Below are 22,631 nucleotides of genomic sequence, written 5' to 3'. Positions count from 1 at the left end.
GTCACACTTCATTTCCGAGCAATAACTGGAGAACCATTTGACCTAGAACCTTCAAACTTCATAGGATTGTAGGGCTGCTGGAGCAGACGACCCTGTTGTTTTTGGGATCACTCCATCAAAGGTCAAGGTCACAGGGACCTGAACATTGAAAACCATTTCCGATCAATAACTAGAGAACCACTTGACCCAGAATATTGAAACTTCATAGGATGATTGGTCATGAAGAGTAGATGAACCCTATTGATTTTGGGGTCACTCCATCAAAGGTCAAGGTCACAGGGGCCTGAACATTGAAAACCATTTCCGATAAATAACTAGAGAACCACTTGACCCAGAATGTTGAAACTTCATAGGATGATTGGTCATGAAGAGTAGATGACCCCTATTGAATTTGGGGTCACTCTGTCAAAGGTCAAGGTCACAGGGGCCTGAACATTGAAAACCATTTCCAATCAATAACTAGAGAACCACCTGACCCAGAGTGTTGAAACTTGATAGGATGATTGGTTATAAAGAGTAGATGACCCTTATTGATTATGGGATCACTCCGTCAAAGGTCAAGGTCTCAGGGGCCTGAATATTGACAACCATTTCTGATCAATAACTAGAGAACCACTTGACCCAGAGTGTTGAAACTTCATAGGGTGATTGTACATGCAAAGTAGATGACCCCTATTGATTTTGGGCTCACTCCTTAAAGGTCAAGGTATCAGGGGCCTGAACATTGAAAACCATTTCCGGTCAGTAACTTGAGAACCACTTGACCCAGAATGTTGAAACTTAATAGGTTGATTGGTCATAAAGAGTAGATGACCCCTAACGATTTTGGGGTCACTCTTTGAAAGGTCAAGGTCACAGGGGCCCGAACATTGAAAACAATTTCCGGTCAGTAACTTGAGAACCACTTGATCCAGAATGAAGAAACTTCGTAGGATGATTGGTCATGCAGAGTAGATGAACCCTAACGATTTTAGGGTCACTCTGTTAAAGGTCAAGGCCATAGGGGCTGAACATGGAAAACCATTTCCAATCAATAACTTGAGAACCTCTCGACCCAGAATGTTGAAACTTCATAGGATGATTGTTCATGCAGAGTAAATGACCCTTATTGTTTTTGGGGTCACTCCGTTAAAGGTCAAGGTCACAGGGGCCTGAACATTGATAACCAGTTCCGATCAATAACTTGAGAACCACTTGACCCAGAATGTTGAAACTTCATAGGATGATTGAACATGAAGAGTAGATGACCCCTGTTGATTTTGGGGTCAGTCTATTAAAGGTCAAGGTCACAGTGGCCTGTTCATGTAAAATCATTTTTTGGAAATAACTTTAGAACCACTTGACCTACAATGTTGAAACTTAATAGGATGATTGGACCTGCAGAGTAGATCACCCCTATTTATTTTGAGGTCACTTGATCAAAGGTCAAGACAACAGGAGGCTGAACAGTGACTTGAGAACCACTAGGCCACGAGTGTTGAAATTTAGCGGGATGACTGGACATGCCAAGTAGATGCTATGATCCCTGTTGCAGCCAACCATCAGTGTCTCCTTGACTTTCGCTCCTGACCCCTATTTACTTCTTGCCTATAGGACTTTGCATTGGGGGAGACATGCGCTTTTTTAGCCCACCATCATCAGATGGTGGGCTATTAAAATCACTATGCGTCCGTGGTCCGTCCGTCCGTCATTCCGTCCGTCCGTCCGTTAACAATTTCTCGTTATCGCATCTCCTCAGAAACTACTGGGGGGATTTTGACCAAACTTTGTCAGAATGATGTATTGGTACCCTAGTTGTGTCCCTCTGAAAATCAGACTGGTTCAACAATTTATGAGTGAGTTATGGCCCTTTGTTTATTTCTATAATTTATATAGATTTATATAGGGAAAAACTTTGAAAACCTTCTTGTCCAAAACCACAGAGCCTAGGGCTTTGATATTTGGTATAAAGCATCATCTAGTGGTCCTCTACCAAGATGATTCAAATTATTTCTCTGGGGTCAAATATGGCCCCGCCCTGGGGGTCACATGGTTTACATAGACTTATATAGGGAAAAACTTTGAATAACCTCTTGTCCAAAACCACAGGGCCTAGGGCTTTGATATTTTGTATGTGACATCATCTAGTAGTCTTAAACTAAGTTTGTTCAAATTATACCCCTAGGGTCAAATATGGCCCCGCCCTGGGGGTCATATGGTTTACATAGACTTATATAGGGAAAAACTTTGAAAATCTTCTTGTCCAAACCACAAAGCCTAGGGCTTTGATACTTGTAATGTAGCATCATCTAGTGGTTCTCTACCAATTTTCTTCAAATTATCCTCCTAGGGTTAAATATGGCCCTGCCCCGGGGGTCACATGGTTCATATAGACTTATATAGGGAAAAGCTTTTAAAATGTTCTTGTCAGTAACTACAACATTCAAACTTGGACCACATGTATATTTTTGAGTGGCAAGATGAACCTTGACATGCGTTGACCTTGATTTTGACCTAGTGACCTACTTTCACATTTCTGTAGCTACAGCCTTCAAATTTGGACCAAAGCATAATTTTGTGCACTGGAAAAAACTTTGACCTCTATTTTGACCTACTTTCACATTTTTTAAGGTACAGGCATCAAATTTGGACCATATGCGTAGTTTCGTGTTTCAAAATGAAATTTGACATTGATTTTGACCTACTTTCACATTTCTCAAGCTACAGCCTTCAAATTTGGACTACGTGCATAGTTTTGTGTACCGAAAAAAACTTTGACCTTGACATTGACCTAGTGACCTACTTTCACATTTTTGAAGGTACAGGCTTCAAATTTGGACCACATGCATAGTTTTGTATTCTGAAATAAAATTTGACCTTGATTTTGACCTAGTGACCTACTTTTACATTTCTCAAGCTACAGCCTTCAAATTTGGACCACTTGCATAGTTTAGTGTACTGAAATGACCTTTGACCTTTACATTGACCTAGTGACCTACTTTCACATTTTTAAGGTACAGGTTTCAAATTTGGACCACATGCATAGTTTTGTATTCCGAAATAAAATTTGACCTTGATTTTGACCTAGTGACCTACTTTTACATTTCTCAAGCTACAGCCTTCAAATTTGGACCACATGCTTAGTTTTATGTACCGAAACAAACTTTGACCTTTACATTGACCTAGTGACCTACTTTCACATTTTTGAAGGTACAGGCTTCAAATTTGAACCACATGCATAGTTTTGTATTCCGAAGTAAAATTTGACCTGGATTTTGACCAAGTGACCTACTTTTACATTTCTCAAGCTACAGCCTTCAAATTTGGACCACATGCATAGTTTTGTGTACCGAAATGAACTTTGACCTTAAGATTGACCTAGTGACCTACTTTCACATTTCTGTAGCTACAGGCTTCAAATTTAGGACCACATGCATAGTTTTATGTACCGAAATAAACTTTGACCTTGACATTGACCTAGTGACCTACTTTCACATTTTTGAAGGTACAGGCTTCAAATTTGGACCACATGCATAGATTTGTGTTGTGTACGGAAATGAAATTTGACCTTGAGCTAGTCATTAAGTCTTGAAATTTGGAACACTCAAAAATGGCACATTGGTGGGCGCCAAGATCACTCTGTGATCTCTTGTTACAAAAGCATTTTCTAGTTTTCAATTGATCTTCATAAATTTGGTCAGAATGATTGAATTGATAAAACCAAGGTCAAGTTAGAATACGGGTCATCTGGGGTCAGAAACTAGGTCACTAGGTCAAATTATAGAAAAAATCTTGTATAAACGATAGAGACTGTATTTTACAATTGATTTTCATGAAATTTGGTCGGAATGATAATCTTGATAAAATCTAGGTCGAGTTTGAAAATTGGTTATCTTGAGTCAAAAACTAGGTCACTTGGTCAAATCAACGAAAACACTTGTGTATGCGATAGAGGCTGTATTTTCAATTTGTGCTCATTAAATTTAGTCAGAATGGTCGCTTTAATGAAATCTAGGTCGAGTTTGAATATGGATCATCTTTGGTCAGAAAGTAGGTCACTATGTCAAATCAAAGAAAAACCTTATGTATGCTATAGAGACCGTATTTTTCAATTGATCTTCATGAAATTTTGTCAGAATGAATGCCTTAAAAAATGTAGATTAAGTTTGAGTATAGGTCATCTAGGGTCGAAAACTAGGTCACTAGGTCATATCTAAGAAAATACTTGTTTAAACTCAAAAGACCACATTTTTGTTTCAATCTTAATGGGCATTCATTTGTTTCCATGAAGTTACTAGGACAAACATGTTTACACTGTTATGTTGTGTTTCTCAGGTGAGCGACCAAGGGCCATCTTGGTCCTCTTGTTTGTGTAGTTTGACTTATCTCTACCTGGTTAAGAGTTATGTTGGACTTAGTGTTGCATGGCAATACTTCATTAATTTGTTTTTCTCGTGAGTAATCAATTACTAAATGCTGTAATTGATACTCTGAACATCGGGCGAATACTCAGTTTACCGTTGCCATTCCTGAAAACACATATAGTTAAAAGTGTTTAATTAAACAATCAGAGCTACTTTTAAATAATAGCTCCAGTTATTTTTGGACTGCTGAAATTTTATCTCCATATTAAGTCATGAATTTTTCAGTTGTAACTGATGATGTCAGCGACTATGACGTATAATCGACTAACGCTGTGAGCCCAGCATCTTTTCCCATTTTCGTCTGGGAACCGTCAGAAAAAAGTTAGAAAAGTCAGCCGTTAGAAAAAAATTTTCGTTTTTCATCACCACAAATTTGGCATGTTTTTTTCGCGTGTGAGTGTGTTGGGACAACCAGCTGCCAGAAAACTGAATTCTATGTTGTTGTTTTTTTTTTCATCAGCACCAATTGTTTTTGTCCCGATTGCGTCGCAGTTAAAACAAAGCAAAATGATAGAGTCTCGTAGGACAAGAGGACGGAAAAGGAAGGCGGATCATTTGTCTGAAGCTTCATCAGTGCCAATGGTGTCGGTGTCGGACATGCCAGCAGTTACGGTGTCGGACGCGCCAGTGAGGTCCGAAGTTGTACCAGTGCCAGCAGTGACAGCGCAGGATGTGGATTCGGGGTCATCTAGGTCAGCGTTGGGGACAGTGACTGCTGAAAATGCGGTTTCGGGGTCATCAAGGTCAGCATTTAGGACATTGTTTGCTGAAGCTGCAGTTTCGGGGTCACCAAGGTCAGTGTCTGCTGAAGATGCGGTTTCGGGGTCATCAAGGTCATCGCTGGGACAGTGCATGCTGAGATACCGCATGGAATCAAATTCCGAGACAGGTATAATATTCCAGTTATTGGTATTAATACAGAAATAGGGGCAATGATGCCATCTAATATTAGAGTCCAAAGAAAAGATTATTGCTGGAGCCTGTTTTGATTTAGGATCGTTTTTAGCTCGACTATTCGAAGAATAGTCCAGCTATTCTACTCACCCTGGCGTCGGCGTCACACCTTGGTTAAGTTTTTGCATGCAAGTACATACAGCTATCGTTTAAAGGCATATAGCTTTGAAACTTTTTTTTCTTTTTCTAGGTCATTATCAACCTCACTGGGTCAACGTTTCATAACTCTGACATGTATTTTGTGCAATTATGCCCCCTTGTGGACTTACAAAATTCTGGTTAAAGTTTTGCGTGCAAGTACATACAGCTATTCCCAAAAGGCATATTGATTTGAAACTTAATTTTACTTTTTCTAGATCAATTACCAACCTCACCGGGTCAAGTCCCATAACTGTGACATGTATTTTGGGCATATTATGCCCCCTTTTGGACTTTGAATATTCTGGTTAAAGTTTTACATGCAAGTTACTATCTCCAAAGCTAATGCTGATATTGAATTGAAACTATACATAACGAGCTATTTTATAGATTGAGAATTATTATCAATTTGAGAAAAAATGTCCAACCTCACATGTGTAAACCCTTCACTGTGGACATATTTTCGCCGCTGGAACATGTGTCTCATTAAAATAAATTACTGATGGATTTTTCACTCGTCCTTGTTAAATGATGTTGTCCAAAGTAACGGGACGGACTGGAAGTAAGGTTACCGGATGATAACCATAATCTGATTTAAATAGTCATATTGCTGAAGTAAGGTGTTGCAGAGGCCTAACATTTTATTAAACTGTCTTCATATAACAATACATGAACCCGCAATAATGGGATGCCTCTGAAAAACTTGTCTTGTTTGGATACAGTTCTGCATATAAGCTGCTTTCCATCTGTTCATCATAGTTTTATATTAACCGCAGTGTATGCCATGCATACCCTGTATCTACTACGAAAAGGTATGCTATGCATACCCTGATCCTTCTTCGAATAGGTACTCTGCTTACTAGGAAAAGGTATGCAATGCATACTATTTATCTGCTATGAAAAGGTATGCTATGCATACTCTGCTTATAGAAAATACTACGAAAAGGTATGCAATGCATACCCTGTTTATACTACTGATTATATTAGGAAAAGGTATGCAATGCATACCAATTATCTGCTACAAAAAGGTATGTTATGCATACCATAGTTATACTATAGTGAAAAAGGTATGCAATGCATACCCTGCTTATACTAGGAAAAGGTATGCAATGCATACCCTGCTTATACTAGGAAAAGGTATGTAATACATACCATGTATTTGCTACGAAAAGGTATGCTATGCATACCATGTATTTACTACGAAAAGTATGCAATGCATACCCTACTAAAACTACGAAAAGGGATGCAATTCATACATCGTATCTACCAGGAAAAGACCTGCTATGCATACCCTGTTTATACTACGAACAGGTACCTCGATGTACAGTGTAAGTCGTGCATACAATGTACCTACTATAAAGTGTATACTGTATATACTATTTACGCCATTTTATTTGAACGCTAGGACTAAACATTTGTATAGGACACTACTCACTGACCTATCGTTAACATTGTCTTAATACATAATAACTTAATTCTGCTATTTATCATTTCCTAAACTGCAGTTATAACAGAATACAATTCTTGAATCTATACATTTTTATTAGTTTTGATTTATATATAACATGTTACACAATATACAAGTCATGGCATCATAACACACTAGTAACTATTAATTTTATCAGACATCAAACTCTAATGGCGTTATTAAGGAAATGGGGGCAAGGGACAGTAAATTTTAAAATTCTACAAAGCTGCATCGATACCAGTGAGAAAATCATAAACAAAAGGGCTAAGATGACCCTAGGTCACTCACCTGAGAAACACACCATAACAATATATACATGTTTGACCTAGTGATTTCATTGAAACAAATATTCTGACAATTTTCATTAAAATTGGACCAAACATCTTGAGGGTAAACAGGTATTTTCTTTGATTTAGTGACCCCACATGACCCAGATTCATGTTTGTCCAAGATTTCATAAAACAAATATTCTGACAAAGGTTCAGACAGAATTGAGCAAAAAATGTGACCTCTAGAGTGTATACAAACTTCCTTGATTTGACCTAGTTACCTAGTTTTTTGCCCCACGTGACCCACATTCGAAATCTACCAAGACTTTAAACATCAATATAAACATGTTGACCAAATTTCATGAAGAGATGGTCATAAACGTGACCTCTAAAGTGTATCAAGCTTTTCCTTTGATCTCACTGGATGACCTAGTTTTTGACCCAACATGATCCAGATTCAAGCCTGAACTAGAAGTCATCAAGACAAACATTGTGATCAAATGTTATGAAGACCCGGTGTTCTTTGATTTGACCTTGCGACCTAGTTTTTGACCACATATTACCCATATTGAAACTTGACCTAGATTTCATAAAGGCAGCCATTCCGACTAAATTTTATGAATATCCAGTGTAAAATGCCAGCCCCTATTGCGTACAAAAGGTTTTTCTTTGATTGACAAGGTGGCCTAGTTTTGACCCCAGATAACCCTATTCTAAGCCAACTTAGATTGCATCAAGACAAATATTCTGATCAAATTTCATGAAGATAAGGTGAAAAATGCAGTCCATGTTGCTTACACAAGGTTTTTCTTTGATTTGACCTAGTGACCTAGCTTTTCTCCCAAGGTGACCTATATTCAAACTTGACCTAGATTTTATCAAGATAATTGTTTTGACCAAATTTCATGAACCCCAATTGAGCAAGAGCTGTCACTAATGGTGACAAATGCCCCCGCAGCACCTTAACCTTTGACCCCAAAGTCAGTAGGGGTGGTGTACTCAATAAGTACCATCAGCATGTGAAGTTTGAAGGTCCCGGGTGCAATGGTTCGCGAGTAATGTGCCTTCATGAAAAAAGTTAACGTTGGTCCCTGTGACCTTGACCTTTGACCTGGTGATCCCAAAGTCAGCAGGAGTGGTATACTTAAGGTAGTTCTGCACGTTTGATAAACCGGAAGTGATAGCGTAACGTCATTTATCCGGAAAACGTAGAATAAAGCCTGGGTTCGGCGTACGGAAATGAAAATAATTTTATGATTTAATCGAAACCTGTGAGTAAATTTATTACAATGGCACTGCTGCTATATTACTAAAGTCAAAATATGACATTAAAATATATGACACGTTAAAAAATTAAAAAAATGTCTTAAAATTAGCGTGAAATGTCCAGTTTACTTTAATCTTGGTCAAATATCTCAAAAATAAGTGCACGGACCTATACATTTTATTTCACCAAATTATAGCCCATATATTTATTTACAACTGTGAGAAGTTTCATCAAAATCTACATTGTAGAAAAATTTCTGTTCGCGAAAATGTTATGAAATTTATGATTTTCCCATAGACTCCCATTATGAAATATTGCGTGAGGTCCAAATTTTTCAAATTAGTCTAGCAAAAAATCAAGCATACGACCCGACCCTATCTTTTTTATTTGCTGAATTTTCTAGGTATATTCTGAAGTTTTGAAAAATCAGAGTTTAATCAAATTCTACATTGTAGAAAAAATTTCGATCCAAACGTGCAGAACTACCTTAATAAGTACTATCAGCATGGTAAGTTTGAAGGTTCTGGGTGCAGTGGTTCGCGAGTAAAGTGCCTTCATGCAAAAAGTTAACGTTGGACCCTGTGACCTTGACCTTTGACCTGGTGACCCCAAAGTCAGAAGGGGTGGTGAACTCAATAAGTACTATCAGCATGTGAGGTTTGAAGGTCCTGGGTACAGTGGTTCGCGAGTAAAGTGCCTTCATGCAAAAAGTTAACGTTAACTGCATACGCTCAAACATTCTGGTCAAATTTCATGAAGATCCTGTGTAAAATGGAGTCCCCATTGCCCTTGTATCATATGATGTGGGTGGTGATGTGGTACAAAAATTTAAAGTTTGAATCAAATCAGTTTTGTTTAAAAATAAATAGAGTGAAAGTTCATAGAAACTATAACCTGAAATGTTTAGTAAAAAGGGGGATAACTCATAAAAAACAGGTGTGACAGCTACGTTCATTGTGTCAAATGATGTAGGCGATGATGATAAACAATTTTTAAAATGCATCAAAATTAACATAAATTCTAAGTAAAGAGGAACATAATTCATGAAAATCATGCCAGAATTATGGACCTTGTGTCATATGATGTAGGTGATTTTGTGGAACAACTATCTTAAGTCTCGAATCAAATCGATTCAGTGACTGAGATAAAGTTAAGTGCCTGAAATTCTAAGTAAAAGGGGTATATTTCATGAAAATTAATATTGGTGCATGAGTTATGACCCTTGTACCATATGATGTGGGTGATGATGAGGAATAACTATTTTAAGTTTAAAGCAAACCCATCAGTAATAACAAAGATAAACAGAAAGTGTAAATAACTTTAAAAACCCAAAGGGGAGGACGCGGAAAAAAACGCCGGCGCCGGGTCAATAGGATAGCAGTCGAGCTAAAACTGATATACACACTCAACTTCCAACGTCGATCGCCTGAAGGCTTTCCGGTATTATTTAAATGTTCATGTCATTCAATTAAAAGAGCATATTTACAGTTAAACGAATGTGGAAGGAAAGTTTTTAGTACATTCAATAATGGATACTGAACTACCCGCTTACATGAAAAATTTTGACATAGAAAATATCTGTTAATTCATTTGGATATCGGCATAGCGCTTTCTGACAAGAATATTTCTAGAATTGATCGATATGCATGAATAGAAAATACATGTATATAAATAAACCGTTTGTAAAACAAATGCGTCCTCCATAATCCATATCGACTCATTTTTAGCCCTTAGATCATCACGAGTTACTAACCACCAAAAATAAAGGGTCATCTACTGACCACGAGGAATTATCCTATAAAGTTTGTGACTGTATTCAAAAGCGTTACTGAGCTGAAACTGTTTTCAGTGTAAAAGTTATTGTGATCTTGACCTCGGACATATTGACTCAGAAATGAATAATGGTCATAACTGACCCCTGGCAGTCAACGTAAACTGTTTGAAGATGTCGAAGGGTTCAAACGTTTCCGAATTGAAACTAATCTCAGTTTCGCGTTCACTGTGACCTTAACCTTTGCACCTACTGATCCCCCCTCCAAAATAGGATTCATCATCTGCAATATACAATTATCATGTGAAGTTTGACAACTGTTGGCCAAAGTGTTCGTTAGTTACTGAACGGAAACCAAGTCCAATGTCAATGTCAGTGTGACCTTGAAACTTAAACAACAGACCTATTAGGGTTATTATTCTATGAAGTTTTACCGTACATCTTTTTGATTTGTACCTAGTGATCTTGTTGTTTTTTTTTACCGAAGTTAACATGTATCCTGCATTTAAGGATGTACGAGCGAATTTTTCTAACGTTTAGAATTTTTTCATACCCTGTGAGCTTGAAGAACACGAGTTTCTAAGACAAACAAGAGCAGGAAAAAAACATAGGTCACCGAACCTGTTTTAATTTTATAGGGTATTTTCTTCACCCACTGTTTACGCATTTTCTGAAATTTTGTAAAATTGAAAAAATGTTGGTACTTTATAATATCCTACTTAATTTTACAGGGATTTCAGGTCTTACAGGTTAATATGAATATATGGTGATGTCAGTATTATATAAGCATAAATGTCACTAACAAATCTTTTTAATTTTTACATGTTGACATAATTACCCTACCCACTTTATTTTCAATGGAAAAACGTATTTAGATCTACAAAATTTTTTTGGCAAAAAATCTGTTAGAAAGCAAGATTCGACGAAACATTTCTTCAAAATGGCGAATACCGTTAAAAAAAGCTCGTACATCCTTAATTCAGACAAACATTATCATAAAGTCTCATGAAGATCCGATTGAAAATGATGCCTTTTTGAGTGGACACAAGATCTTTCTATTTTCTAAGGGCAGTTCCAGAATAAATTATATGGGGGTCGGAAGGCACTTTTTGAAAAACCCTACCACCCATATTTTTTTTATTTTCCTCCACTACCCATAAATAATTATGAATTTTCCACTAACTCCCACCACCTATAATAATTCAGGCCCGGCCGAGGGGGCCCGTGCTCCCCCCCCCCCCTTCCCCACCAGTTGGCCGAGAAGTGACATGTACTCATCAAGGATGCCCCTCAAAATTTAGACCAAGAAATGCACCAGAGGCCACCATTTCATATCTGTATTTCAAAATTTCCAGGGGGAGATCCCCCAACCCCACCCCCATTCAAGAGGGGAGTATCGTACTCCTCCAATACCTCAAAATTTAGACCTAAAATGCACCAGAGGCCACCATTTTATGCATGTATTTCAAAAATTTCCGGGGGGAGTCAATCTGATTCGCCCCTGACCCCTGAAATCTACCTAACATGAGCAAAGGCGCCCCCTCGCAAACCTTGCGTCTCGGCGTCGATGTCCTCGTTCAAGACTTGTGCCCCCACCCCCACCCCCGTCAAAATTTCTGGATCCGGCCCTGTTATTAAATGTACAAAAATCGAAACATGGAGAGGTCTATTGTTATAACCGATGGCGGTAGTATTTACCGTTTTCCCTTTCTATATCTCAAAAACGTTGAAGAGTCACCAAAATGCTTCATTCCGCTTCGAAACTTCGCCATTAGAATAGAAAAATGTTTATACCCCACCCACCTGATTTATTATAACCTCACACGTAAAATATGAAGGCACGTGCAGTTTTCCCGCCTAAATACAAAGAAGAAACGTCTGCTTCCGGTTATCAAGAAGGCCCGATTTTTACGCATATTCATCTTTTATTATTCACGTTTCCATCTTAACGTTCACATCTGCAGGTGTGTTCAGTCAAACATTAGGAAAATCTTCCGAACAATGTACGAAAATGTATATATCGATCTAGTAGTTTCTACTGAAATATCATGTTGAGTCATGAAACATACACGTATCATGCCCCACGCCGACAAGACTTGTCATTTCTTTGGACATGATATATGGAATATTTGTCAACCGTTTTTAGAATAATGACTTCACGCAGTACATGTTTTGGTAAACTTGTTTTAAAGACACTGTCCTCCAGATCGTACGACAACAGAAAAAAAAAAGAAAAAAAGTTAGATATCAAAACAACTATTGTTGTATTTCTTAAGGTTTTAAGACTTAGTTAATGACAGATTATGTTATAGAAACACCTAAGAATTAGTTGTTTTTGCGAGTTTTTCCATTCAAAGTACTGGTAAAGTGTAGGTAAACTGCCTTTATATTTATTAAACGACCGCTACGCGCATATTTCTCAGTGGTGTATTGGTCAGGACCGCAGGAAATTTTTATTGCCGCGGCGGCCTGTGTTTGATTCCCAACTCGAGCATGTTTTTTTCTCTCTCGCTCTTGATTTGGCATTTTAAGACAGATTAGAAACAAAATCTCATGTTCTATTGTCCAAAATATGACAAACTTTCAGCGAAAACCTGTGGGTCAGTGCCTTTAAATGGCTAAACGCGAATTTTGAATTTTATGATGTTGGTTTTCTTAGCGACTTACACAATTTATTGTAAAAAGGTTTCCGAATCGGCTAGTGCTTCATAAACATATTGAAATACCTGGGTCAGATATGTCCTTAATATGGATAATGACGATACGTTATTTACGTCGGCATCGGATAATGAAATCGATTCCAGTGACCTATTAACATACGATTTCACGTGGAATGTGAACGCCAGTTTTTGTATTTGTGCGAGCACGGAAAAATTCGACTGATCTTCATGCAAATAATTTTTACTCAATTCACGCATGTTTTCGTTTCGGCCTGCCTCGATTTCACATTCTATTCTTTTCCGGCGTATGCGAAACATCCTTAACTGGTGGCATAACAACGTAACGTGCCATCAGAATATACGAGTGTGAATGAAAGGCGGAAAAAAGGAAATATCAATCGGTCTTCAGGGATTTCATTGAATTCTACACAAGTGCGAGATATAGGACATAATCGGTGACACGATTATATCACGTCAGTAAATGTTGACTGACAAACCTTCGGCGATTATGGACGCTGACTGCAAATTCAACGGGAATGAGACAGAAAAATGAAATATTTAATGAACAGAAATAAAAAAAAAAGATCAAATTTCTTATATCGGAAATGTCAAAATTGTGTTTCCGTGTATCGCGGTCAGTAAAGGAAATGTCTGTAAGTAATGAAGAAGAGATGATCAAACAACACGCCCCCCCCCCCCCCCCCCCCCACACACACAGTTTTAATATTTTACAATCCTCCCACCACCCATAAGACGATTTTGCGATGATTATGATTTTCTGATGGACTCCACACCCATAATTATGATTTTCGATAGACCCCACCCACCCGTCAATAGAAAATTCTGTTGCCGTCCGACACCCCCATACAGTTAATTCTGGAATCGCCCTAACCTAGTGACCTAAATATTTATCTAGATACTTGACATAGATTTAATAGAGAGAAATAAATAACTTATGATGATCAACTAGAAAGGGATTTTGCAGACTAAAGTTTCCTAGTGTTGACATCAGGTAAAGCAATTTCAAAATTGGCAAAGATTTCATGAGGACAAAAATTCTGACTAATTTCTATGATGATCAAAATTGAGCCGCGCCCTGAGAAAACCAACATAGTGGCTTTGCGACCAGCATGGATTCAGACCAGCCTGCGCATTCTGGTCATCCATGCTGTTCGCTAACGGTTTCTTTAATTGCAATAGGCTTTGAAAGCGAACAGCATGGATCGCTATTGCAATAGATTTTGAAAGCGAACAGCATGGATCCTGACCAGACTCTGGTCAGGATTTATGCTGGTCGCAAAGCCACTATGTTGGTTTTCTCATGGCGCGGCTCAAATGATAGATTTGGCATCTAGATCGTTAATTTGTATTTCTATGATCTGACACTGTGACCTAGTTTAGGATCTCAGGTAAACCAGTTTAAAACTTGACAAAAATTTCATAAAGATATAAACATTCTGACAAAGTTTTACGAAGATCTACAAGTATTAGAAAACCTAACCTCTAGTGTGAAAACAATGTTTTCCTATAATTTAATTTAGTGACCTAGCTTTTGAGTTCATTTATATTGATTTTATTTACGGTACCAACACAGCAGACACAGAGAAATGTATATGGTGCCAAACAGCGGTAAAAGAATTCGTTTAGCAGCTCATTTACATCAAAATGAAAATAGCATGTCTGTATGAAATCAACTTTTTCATCTGCTACAGCAAACCCAGTATTTATTCTCTATATGTCGCTTATTACGTTTTAGCAGTGGTTGAGACAATTATTCTTACAAAGTTGTGTGAAGGTGGGTTTGAAAATGTGGGCTTTAAAAATGAAAGCAAGGTTTTAGTATTAATATGTCTAGTGACCAAGTGTTTCATCTCAGATGGCTAAGTAAGGTAGTTCTGCACGTTTGGGTAGAATTTTTTTACAATGTAGAATTCGATTAAACCCAATTTTTTCAAAACTTCAGAATTCGAATAGAAAAATTCAGCAAATAAAAATGTTAGGGTTGTGTGCTTGACTTTTGCTAGACTGGTTTGAATTTTTTGGAAGTCACACAATGTTTCATAAAGGGAGTCTATGAGAAGATCACAAATTTCATGTTTTTTTCAACAATATAGATTTTAATGAAACTTCTCACAGTCGTAAATAAACTTATAGTCTGGTCTATAATTTGATGAAATAAAATATTAAGTCCGTGTGCTTTTTTGTGATGACCATGATTTAAGTGAACCGCACATTTAAAGCCAATATAAACACATGTTTTTAAATAATCTAACTTTTCAGATGTTTTTTAATATCATATTTTAACTTGAAAGAAACTGACAGTGCCATTGTAAATAATTTACTCACGGGTTGCTTTTGGGTTTTTGAAATGATTTTCGTTTCCGTACGCCGAATCAAGGCTTTATTCTACGTTTCCGGATAAATGACATTACATCACCACTTCCGTTTTTTCAAATGTGCAGAACTACCTTAAGGGTAACATAATGAACAATTAAATTAACATTGTGATTACTATAGTATTATCGTTTCAATTGTTTGCTGACGGACACAGCGAAACCACAATAGCTTTCACGGAGCACTTTGTGCTCAGGTGTGTTATAAACTTAACAAAATTAATAGTGAAGCAATAATGTTTATGCCACTTCTTGTGCTGATACAGGCAGTAACACGTCCTGACGTGGTCTTTTTGTACTGTTGTAGAACAGCGCTGCAAATGTTCGCTTCGCTTATTGACTAAACTATTATTGTCATAAAACACATAACTTCTTCACTTATTAAGCCAACAGGGTTTGTTGAACACATATCTATACCAAATTCGCTGAAGATTGGACGAGAAATAAATCAGTGTTTTTGCTTTAAAGAACACAGTCTGCATTTTTCATTGTTGTGCTGCATTTGACGGATTATGACGGTGCTTGATTTCTTTGCTTTTACCTGAAATGTAATGTAGAAACGTATAACATATGAACACAATTTACTGTCCTATCTTTGAAATGTTAGAACGTGTCATATACAACGGAAATATTTTGTGTTTCACACTAATCATACACGCTTTTCGTGTATTTTGTAAAATATAGGACTGGCGACGGGTTATGTGGGAGACTCCATGGCAAATAGCAAGGGACGGACTAATTGGACATGTGTCCCCTTTTCTTTTTTTTTTTTTTTTTTTTTTTTTTTTTTTTTTAATGGGCATATATTTTATTCAAATCACATAAATATAATAACATACAAGCTCTATGGCTTTTGAAAAGACTACATTAACAATGTTTGTTATGGAACTACTTAAAATATCATAACCTTACATACTACCTATTATTAATTTTTTTATGTAAGACAGCTAAGTTTCTATATGGACATCATTCTCCAATCATGGGCATATTAATAAGTATTCTAATAGGTAATTAACCAAAAAGGTACTGGCTGAACAGAGATCAATGCAAACACCATCAGACTGCACCATATTCTAAGGGTATTAACCAAAAAAGGTACTGGCTGAATAGAGATCAATGCAAATAACCATCAGACTGCACCATATTCTAAGGGGTATTTACCAAAGGTACTGGCTGAATAAAGATCAATGCAAATAACCATCAGACTGCACCATATTCTAAGGGGTATTAACCAAAAAAGGTACTGGCTGAACAGACATCAATGCAAATAACCATCAGACTGCACCATATTCTAAGGGGTATTTACCAAAAAAGGTACTGGCTGAATAGAGATCAATGCAAATAACCATCAGACTGCACCATATTCTAAGGGGTATTAACCAAAAAAGGTACTGGCTGAATAGACATCAATGCAAATAACCATCAGACTGCACCATATTCTAAGGGTTATTAACCAAAAAAGGTACTGGCTGAATAGAGATCAATGCAAATAACCATCTGACTGCACCATATTCTAAGGGGTATTAACCAAAAAAGGTACTGGCTGAATAGACATCAATGCAAATAACCATCAGACTGCACCATATTCTAAGGGGTATTAACCAAAAAAGGTACTGGCTGAATAGAGATCAATGCAAATAACCATCAGACTGCACAATATTCTAAGGGGTATTTACCAAAAAAAAGGTACTGGCTGAATAGAGATCAATGCAAACGCCCATCAGGTTGCACCATGCTGGACGCTGTTGGCTCCACACCCACAACCAGTGTAGATCTCAATCAGCCTGCACATCCATGCAGTCCGACAATGCTCTACACAGCCAGCAAAGGTAAAACCAACCGTGCCAAGCTAGGCAATGGTTAAGATGTAAACCAAAAATATGTATTTTCAAGCAACCAGTAAGGGAGATACTAAATTATAAAATAAGTTCTTTACTATTAGACATTAATTTGTTATAAATGGTGAAAGGCGAATGATACAACTGTTTTACATTAAAGTTGCTTTTATCCAAGAGATGGTAGTAAAGCATTTCAAACTAGGCAATTTCCATGTTACTTTTGACAGATCTTAATGTTAACTTTTTATGAATAAATGTCTACCCATTTTTTTAACAAAAAAGAATGGACAACATACATACACACATAAACAAGACAGTACACTACAACAGTAAAAGGATACCACTACTTCTGTCAATTTATGATATAGGAAGACATATAAGGGCGAAAAAAAAAACCACATAAAAAACATGTTATAAAGGAGACAGGATCAGTGAGAGTCTGTTGCAAGACTCATTTACAAAGTAAAATGGAGCCTTGAACAAGGTGGAAAACAAAAAGCAAACTATAAGTACTGGAGGTGAAAAAAGGGAGAAAAAAAAAAAAAAAAAAGATGAACAGAAAAAGTTCAGTGCAGCGCTGGAAAAAGACAATAGACTCTAAATATGTAATTAATCTCTATTCAAAAGCAAAGAAGCATATTCACTCCATACTTCTCTGAATTTATTTAATTTATTATCTTTTTTGGCATTAAACATCTCTGTCTTCAATAGAAATTCCACTTCGGTTCTGAACATCACTATATTTGGAAATATATTATTCATTCTACATTTAAATATTGTATATTTAGCCACTAAAATTAGATTTGTTGTAGCTTGACTAAATTTTTCATTTCCCAAAATCACATCCACAATAGACCAGTTTGTATTTAAATTGGTACATTTTTCCCTTAGCCATCTTTTTACATCATTCCAAAAAGCAGTAGTAAATTCACAGTCCCATAGCAGATGTTTTTATAGTTTCACTTTGTCTGTTACAAAAACTGCACAAATTATTGTTTTTAATGCCCATTTTTTCTAACAAAGAGTTTGTTCCTAGTATTCTATGGTTTATTCTGTACTGGAACCACTGCAACTTTGAATTCTTAGTGACAATAAAGGGGAGTCTATATATAGATGACCAATTAAAGTTAACATTCAGGTTTAATTCTTCACACCATTTTCTATTAGAACATGGAAACTTACTAGATTTTAGCAGTGAGTCATAAATAAATCTACAACCTTTCTTCTTACTAAAGGGAGGTTGTACAGGACTGTCTTCTTTTTTTGCATGATGAGGAATTCTCAGACTGTTAAGAAAACTTCTAATAGATTCTACAATATTTTGATATTGTAGGAAATTTGTGTTTATATTATGCTTATTAATAAAGTCATTAAAGGATAAACAATTTCCATTTCCATCTAAGAAATCATTAACTAAAATAATGCCATTTCTTACAAATCTTGGAAAACAAATACTTGTTCTTCCAACTTTAAACATACTGTTATACCAGACAGGTAAGGAGCAAAATTCACTCCATGAATTTGGGCATTGTAAGCTCAATTGTGTGAAACCTATGAACACATCTTTCCAGAACATGTTTTTGACAGTAGTTATTTTATTTTTCAAAAAATCATTTCCATATTTTGTCAAATCTTCCAGGAAAGGGTATATATCTTTCACTAGATTAAAATATTTAGTATTGTAATTAAGGTATCTTCTAAGCCATGTTATCTTCATAGCTGACATGAAAACCTCCAGATTTACCATTCGGAGTCCTCCATATTCATATGACTGAGTTATGATATTACGTTTTATTTTGTCTGGGCCCCCAGACCACAAATATTTGAAAAACATATTTTGAATTGTCTTGACAGTTTCATCACTAGGGTTTGGTAGACTCATAATGAGGTGGTTTATTTTTGGTAATGCTAAAGTCTTAATCACCACATTTTTGCCAATTGGAGTGATTTTTCTTTTTGACCACTGAATAAATAATCTCTTAATTTCTTCAATTTTCAACAAATAATTAGTTTCAATAATGTTGTTCAGGTCAACAGTGAAAATAACTCCAAGTAACTTAAAAGATTCTGATTCCCACTGTAAATTGAGTTCAGGGCAAATGCTTAAGTTGCTTTTTTTCATTGAACCAATCCATATAGCTTTAGTTTTTTCTACATTGATTTTAAGACCTGAAAGTTTAGCATACACATTTAAAGTTTGCATGGTATTTTTCAAAGACTTTTCAGTTCCATCTAACATTATAGTAGTGTCATCAGCATATTGGGAAAGTAGAAATTCGATGTTGTTTAATCTGATTCCTTTAATATTTTCATTTTGTTTAATTAAAATTGCTAATATCTCAGCACAAAGTATAAAAATATAAGGGGAAAGGGGATCTCCCTGACGGCAGCCACGTTGGACCCTGAACCAATCTGATAAATGCCCATTAATGGTTACACTTGATACAATATCAGTATAAAATAATTTAATCCATTTTATAATATTTTCTCCAAAATTGAAAAATCTTAGGACAGTGTACATAAATGTCCAAGAAATAGAGTCAAAAGCCGTTGAGAAGTCAATTAGCAAGAGCATTCCTGGTAACTGGTGTTCTTCTGTATATTGCATAACATCATACACTAACCTTATATTATCACCCATATACCTTCCTGATAAAAAGCCAGTTTGATCTTCGCTTATGAGTTTACCTAATACTGTTTTCAAACGTTGGGCAATGCTGCCTGAAGCAATTTTATAAGATACATTTAGTAAGGAAATGGGCCGCCAATTCTTTATATATCGTTTATCTTTATCACCTTTTGGTATGCAAGTTATGACCCCTTGTTTAAGAGAAACAGATAGTTCTCCCGTTTCCAGAGACTGATTAATAGACCGTACCAGAAAATGACCTATATCTTTCCAGAAGAATTTAAAAAAAGCTGCAGTAAAACCACTGGTTCCTGGTGAGGAATCATTAGACATTTTCTTTAGACTGGCCAACATTTCAGTGTAACTTAAATATCCTTCTAAGCTTTCTTTCTCATGTTCGCTTAACTTAGGTATATTATCATTTAACAAAATGTTGTTTAAATCAATGTTTTCAGTGTGTCTATATGAATACAAATTTTTATAGTGTTTAACTGCTTCATTCATAATTTCATTTTGGCTAGATAGTAAAGTACCAGATGATGAAAACAGACAGTTCATTATTTTTGAAATATAATTCCTATTCTCTAGATTACAGAAATATTTAGTAGGCTTTTCTCCATCTGAAACCCATTTTGCTCTTGACCGTATAAAGACTCCTTGCATTATTTTTGATCTTAATTCAGTCGATTCAGCTTTTTTTGTCTCCAGTAAATTATAATCAATGTTATTTTGCTTCTCTATTTGGCTTATTTCACTTATTAAAATGTCTTGTCTTTTACTGTCCTGTTTCTTTTTATATGCAGAATAAGAAATAGTTTTGCCTCTTATCTCCATTAATAATGTCTCAAAAAATAATTTGTCGTCAATATTCAATCTTATGTTTTCATTGTTTATTTTTTCTAATGGTTCATTAAACCCCGTTTTTTTTGGTCAACCTTATTTTTTTCTTTTTAATCAATTTTTTAATTTTTTGTTCCCTTTCAGCATCTCGGAGTAAAATTTTTTAAAATTTCCAATATGATTTACCCTTTTATAAAATTTTCCAAAACCAATATTTAATTTCAACAGGGGAGGTAGTTCAAAACCCCGGTGAATTTCTACTTTGGTTATATCAGTAAAAAATTCCCCAAAAAACCAAGGAAAAATCTGTCTAAAGCCTTTTTTTAGGATTCCTCTTAAACCAGGGTATATTTTTTTTTTTTCCATATTTTTTTCTCTCCCCCCGGAAATTTAAATTTATCTTTTCATCATTTGGAAAAATTTTCACGGGCTTTAGGTTTTTTAATTCAAAAATTAAAAGCAACCCTTATTTGGGTCAAAAACCCCAAAAACCCATCCCAACAATTATAAAGGGGTTTTCTCCATTTGAAATTTTTTGTTTTTTAAAAAGAAAAAAAACCTGGGCCCTCTTATTGGGGCCAAAAAGGGCAAATCAGGGGAAAAGTTACTTTTTTGCTAAAATCCCATTAAAAATAAAATTACCCATTTTTACTTTTTCTATACTTTTAAAATTTAAACTAAATTTTTAAATTATTTATAAGAAATCGAAAACTCCTCTAGACTAAACCTTGCAAAAGTTCTGAAATAACATTGGGAACCCCCAAACTGTGAAACGAATATTTTTAAATTCTTTATCTGTAAAATTTTAATTTTTGTAAAAAATATTTTATTTTTTTTTCCCCTTTTTTAAAAGGAATTAAAAACATCCCATTTTTTCCTACACCCCCCAAAAACCCTTGTACATTAAATTGAAAAAATTTATGTTCCCGTCATTTTTTAAAAAGCATGTTTTTTAAACCTTGAAAAGGGTAAAAAAAGCCCAATATCTTTTCTTTTGATCTAAACCCTTTATTTTTTTCCATGCTGCACTTGAAAAAAAAAAATAAAAAGAAAACAAAAAAAAAAAATGACCAAAAAAAATTTTTCCCTTTTTGGGTGTTTCTTTGCTGTTGAAGGCTGTTTTTATTACAAAAGGGTTTTGAGTCGAGGAAAAAAAGACTCAACATAATAAAAAGATTTCCCAAAGATAGGGGGACTAATAAAAGAAATACTTTAACTAAACGTGTAAATTTTCCCCTTTTCGCTTAGTCATCCCTTTTAAAGGTGTTTTTTTACTGTGTGGACCCGATCACCCTTTTTTATTGGGAACTACTTTTTTAAACCCTTTTTGGGATTCCATATGAAAAACGTTTTTTTGGGATAAATAAAAAATTCCTGTAAAAATTTTATATTCATACATGTCCCACGCACAAAACGCCAAAGCCCCGCACAACATACATACAAAATATTTGTAAAAACCAATCTATATTTATAAAGAGCGGGCCAACCCGGGCTACACACGGGGCCCTGTTTAAAAACCAAAACGGGAAAGTGACTACTAAATGTTTTTTAATGTCAAAGATGTATTTTTCCATGCTTTTGTTTGAAACTGGTATGGGGCCATATGAGGATGGGGCTTTTAGGATTTGGGCTTTTTTTGCTTTTGTAATGAGAAAGAATCCCCCTTTTTCATTTTAAATTTCCCAGAAAAAATTTTATTTTTTGGGAAATGCCCTACATACGCGAAATTGGCAAAAGGGCTATTTTTGGGACCCATTTTTTTTTTGGCGGATAATTCTCAGAACAGTTTATTTTTCAAATTTTTTTAACCAAAATATGTCAATTTTTTTCTTTTTTTTATAAAAGTTGGTTTGATACAAATGCCCAATAAATGGTTACATATCATTGAAATGCTCAAAATTCTGAAAATAAAGGCTAAAAAATTTTTTAAATTTGTATATTGAAATAAAAAAGGAAAAATTTTAAACATACAATTATTACTTTTACATTGCTAAAACATAA

At 35.6% G+C, this 22,631-nt stretch overlaps 1 protein-coding gene across 1 annotated transcript in view; it reads left to right on the top strand.

Moving 5' to 3' along the window:
- LOC123540717 (uncharacterized) overlaps positions 1–5,330 on the top strand; it is a 47,578-nt gene extending 42,248 nt beyond the window's left edge. Inside the window, exon 5 of the mRNA XM_053527497.1 lies at positions 4,864–5,330. Coding sequence (XP_053383472.1) covers positions 4,864–5,330 — 467 coding nt within the window. The remainder of the gene's footprint in view (positions 1–4,863) is intronic.
- Positions 5,331–22,631: the final 17,301 nt, after the last annotated feature.

This window comes from Mercenaria mercenaria, chromosome 16, assembly GCF_021730395.1.
Source record: "Mercenaria mercenaria strain notata chromosome 16, MADL_Memer_1, whole genome shotgun sequence".
NCBI classification, from domain to species: Eukaryota; Metazoa; Mollusca; class Bivalvia; order Venerida; family Veneridae; genus Mercenaria; species Mercenaria mercenaria.
The sequence above is the reverse complement of the archived record's forward strand: the minus strand, read 5'-3'. Positions and strand labels throughout refer to the sequence as shown.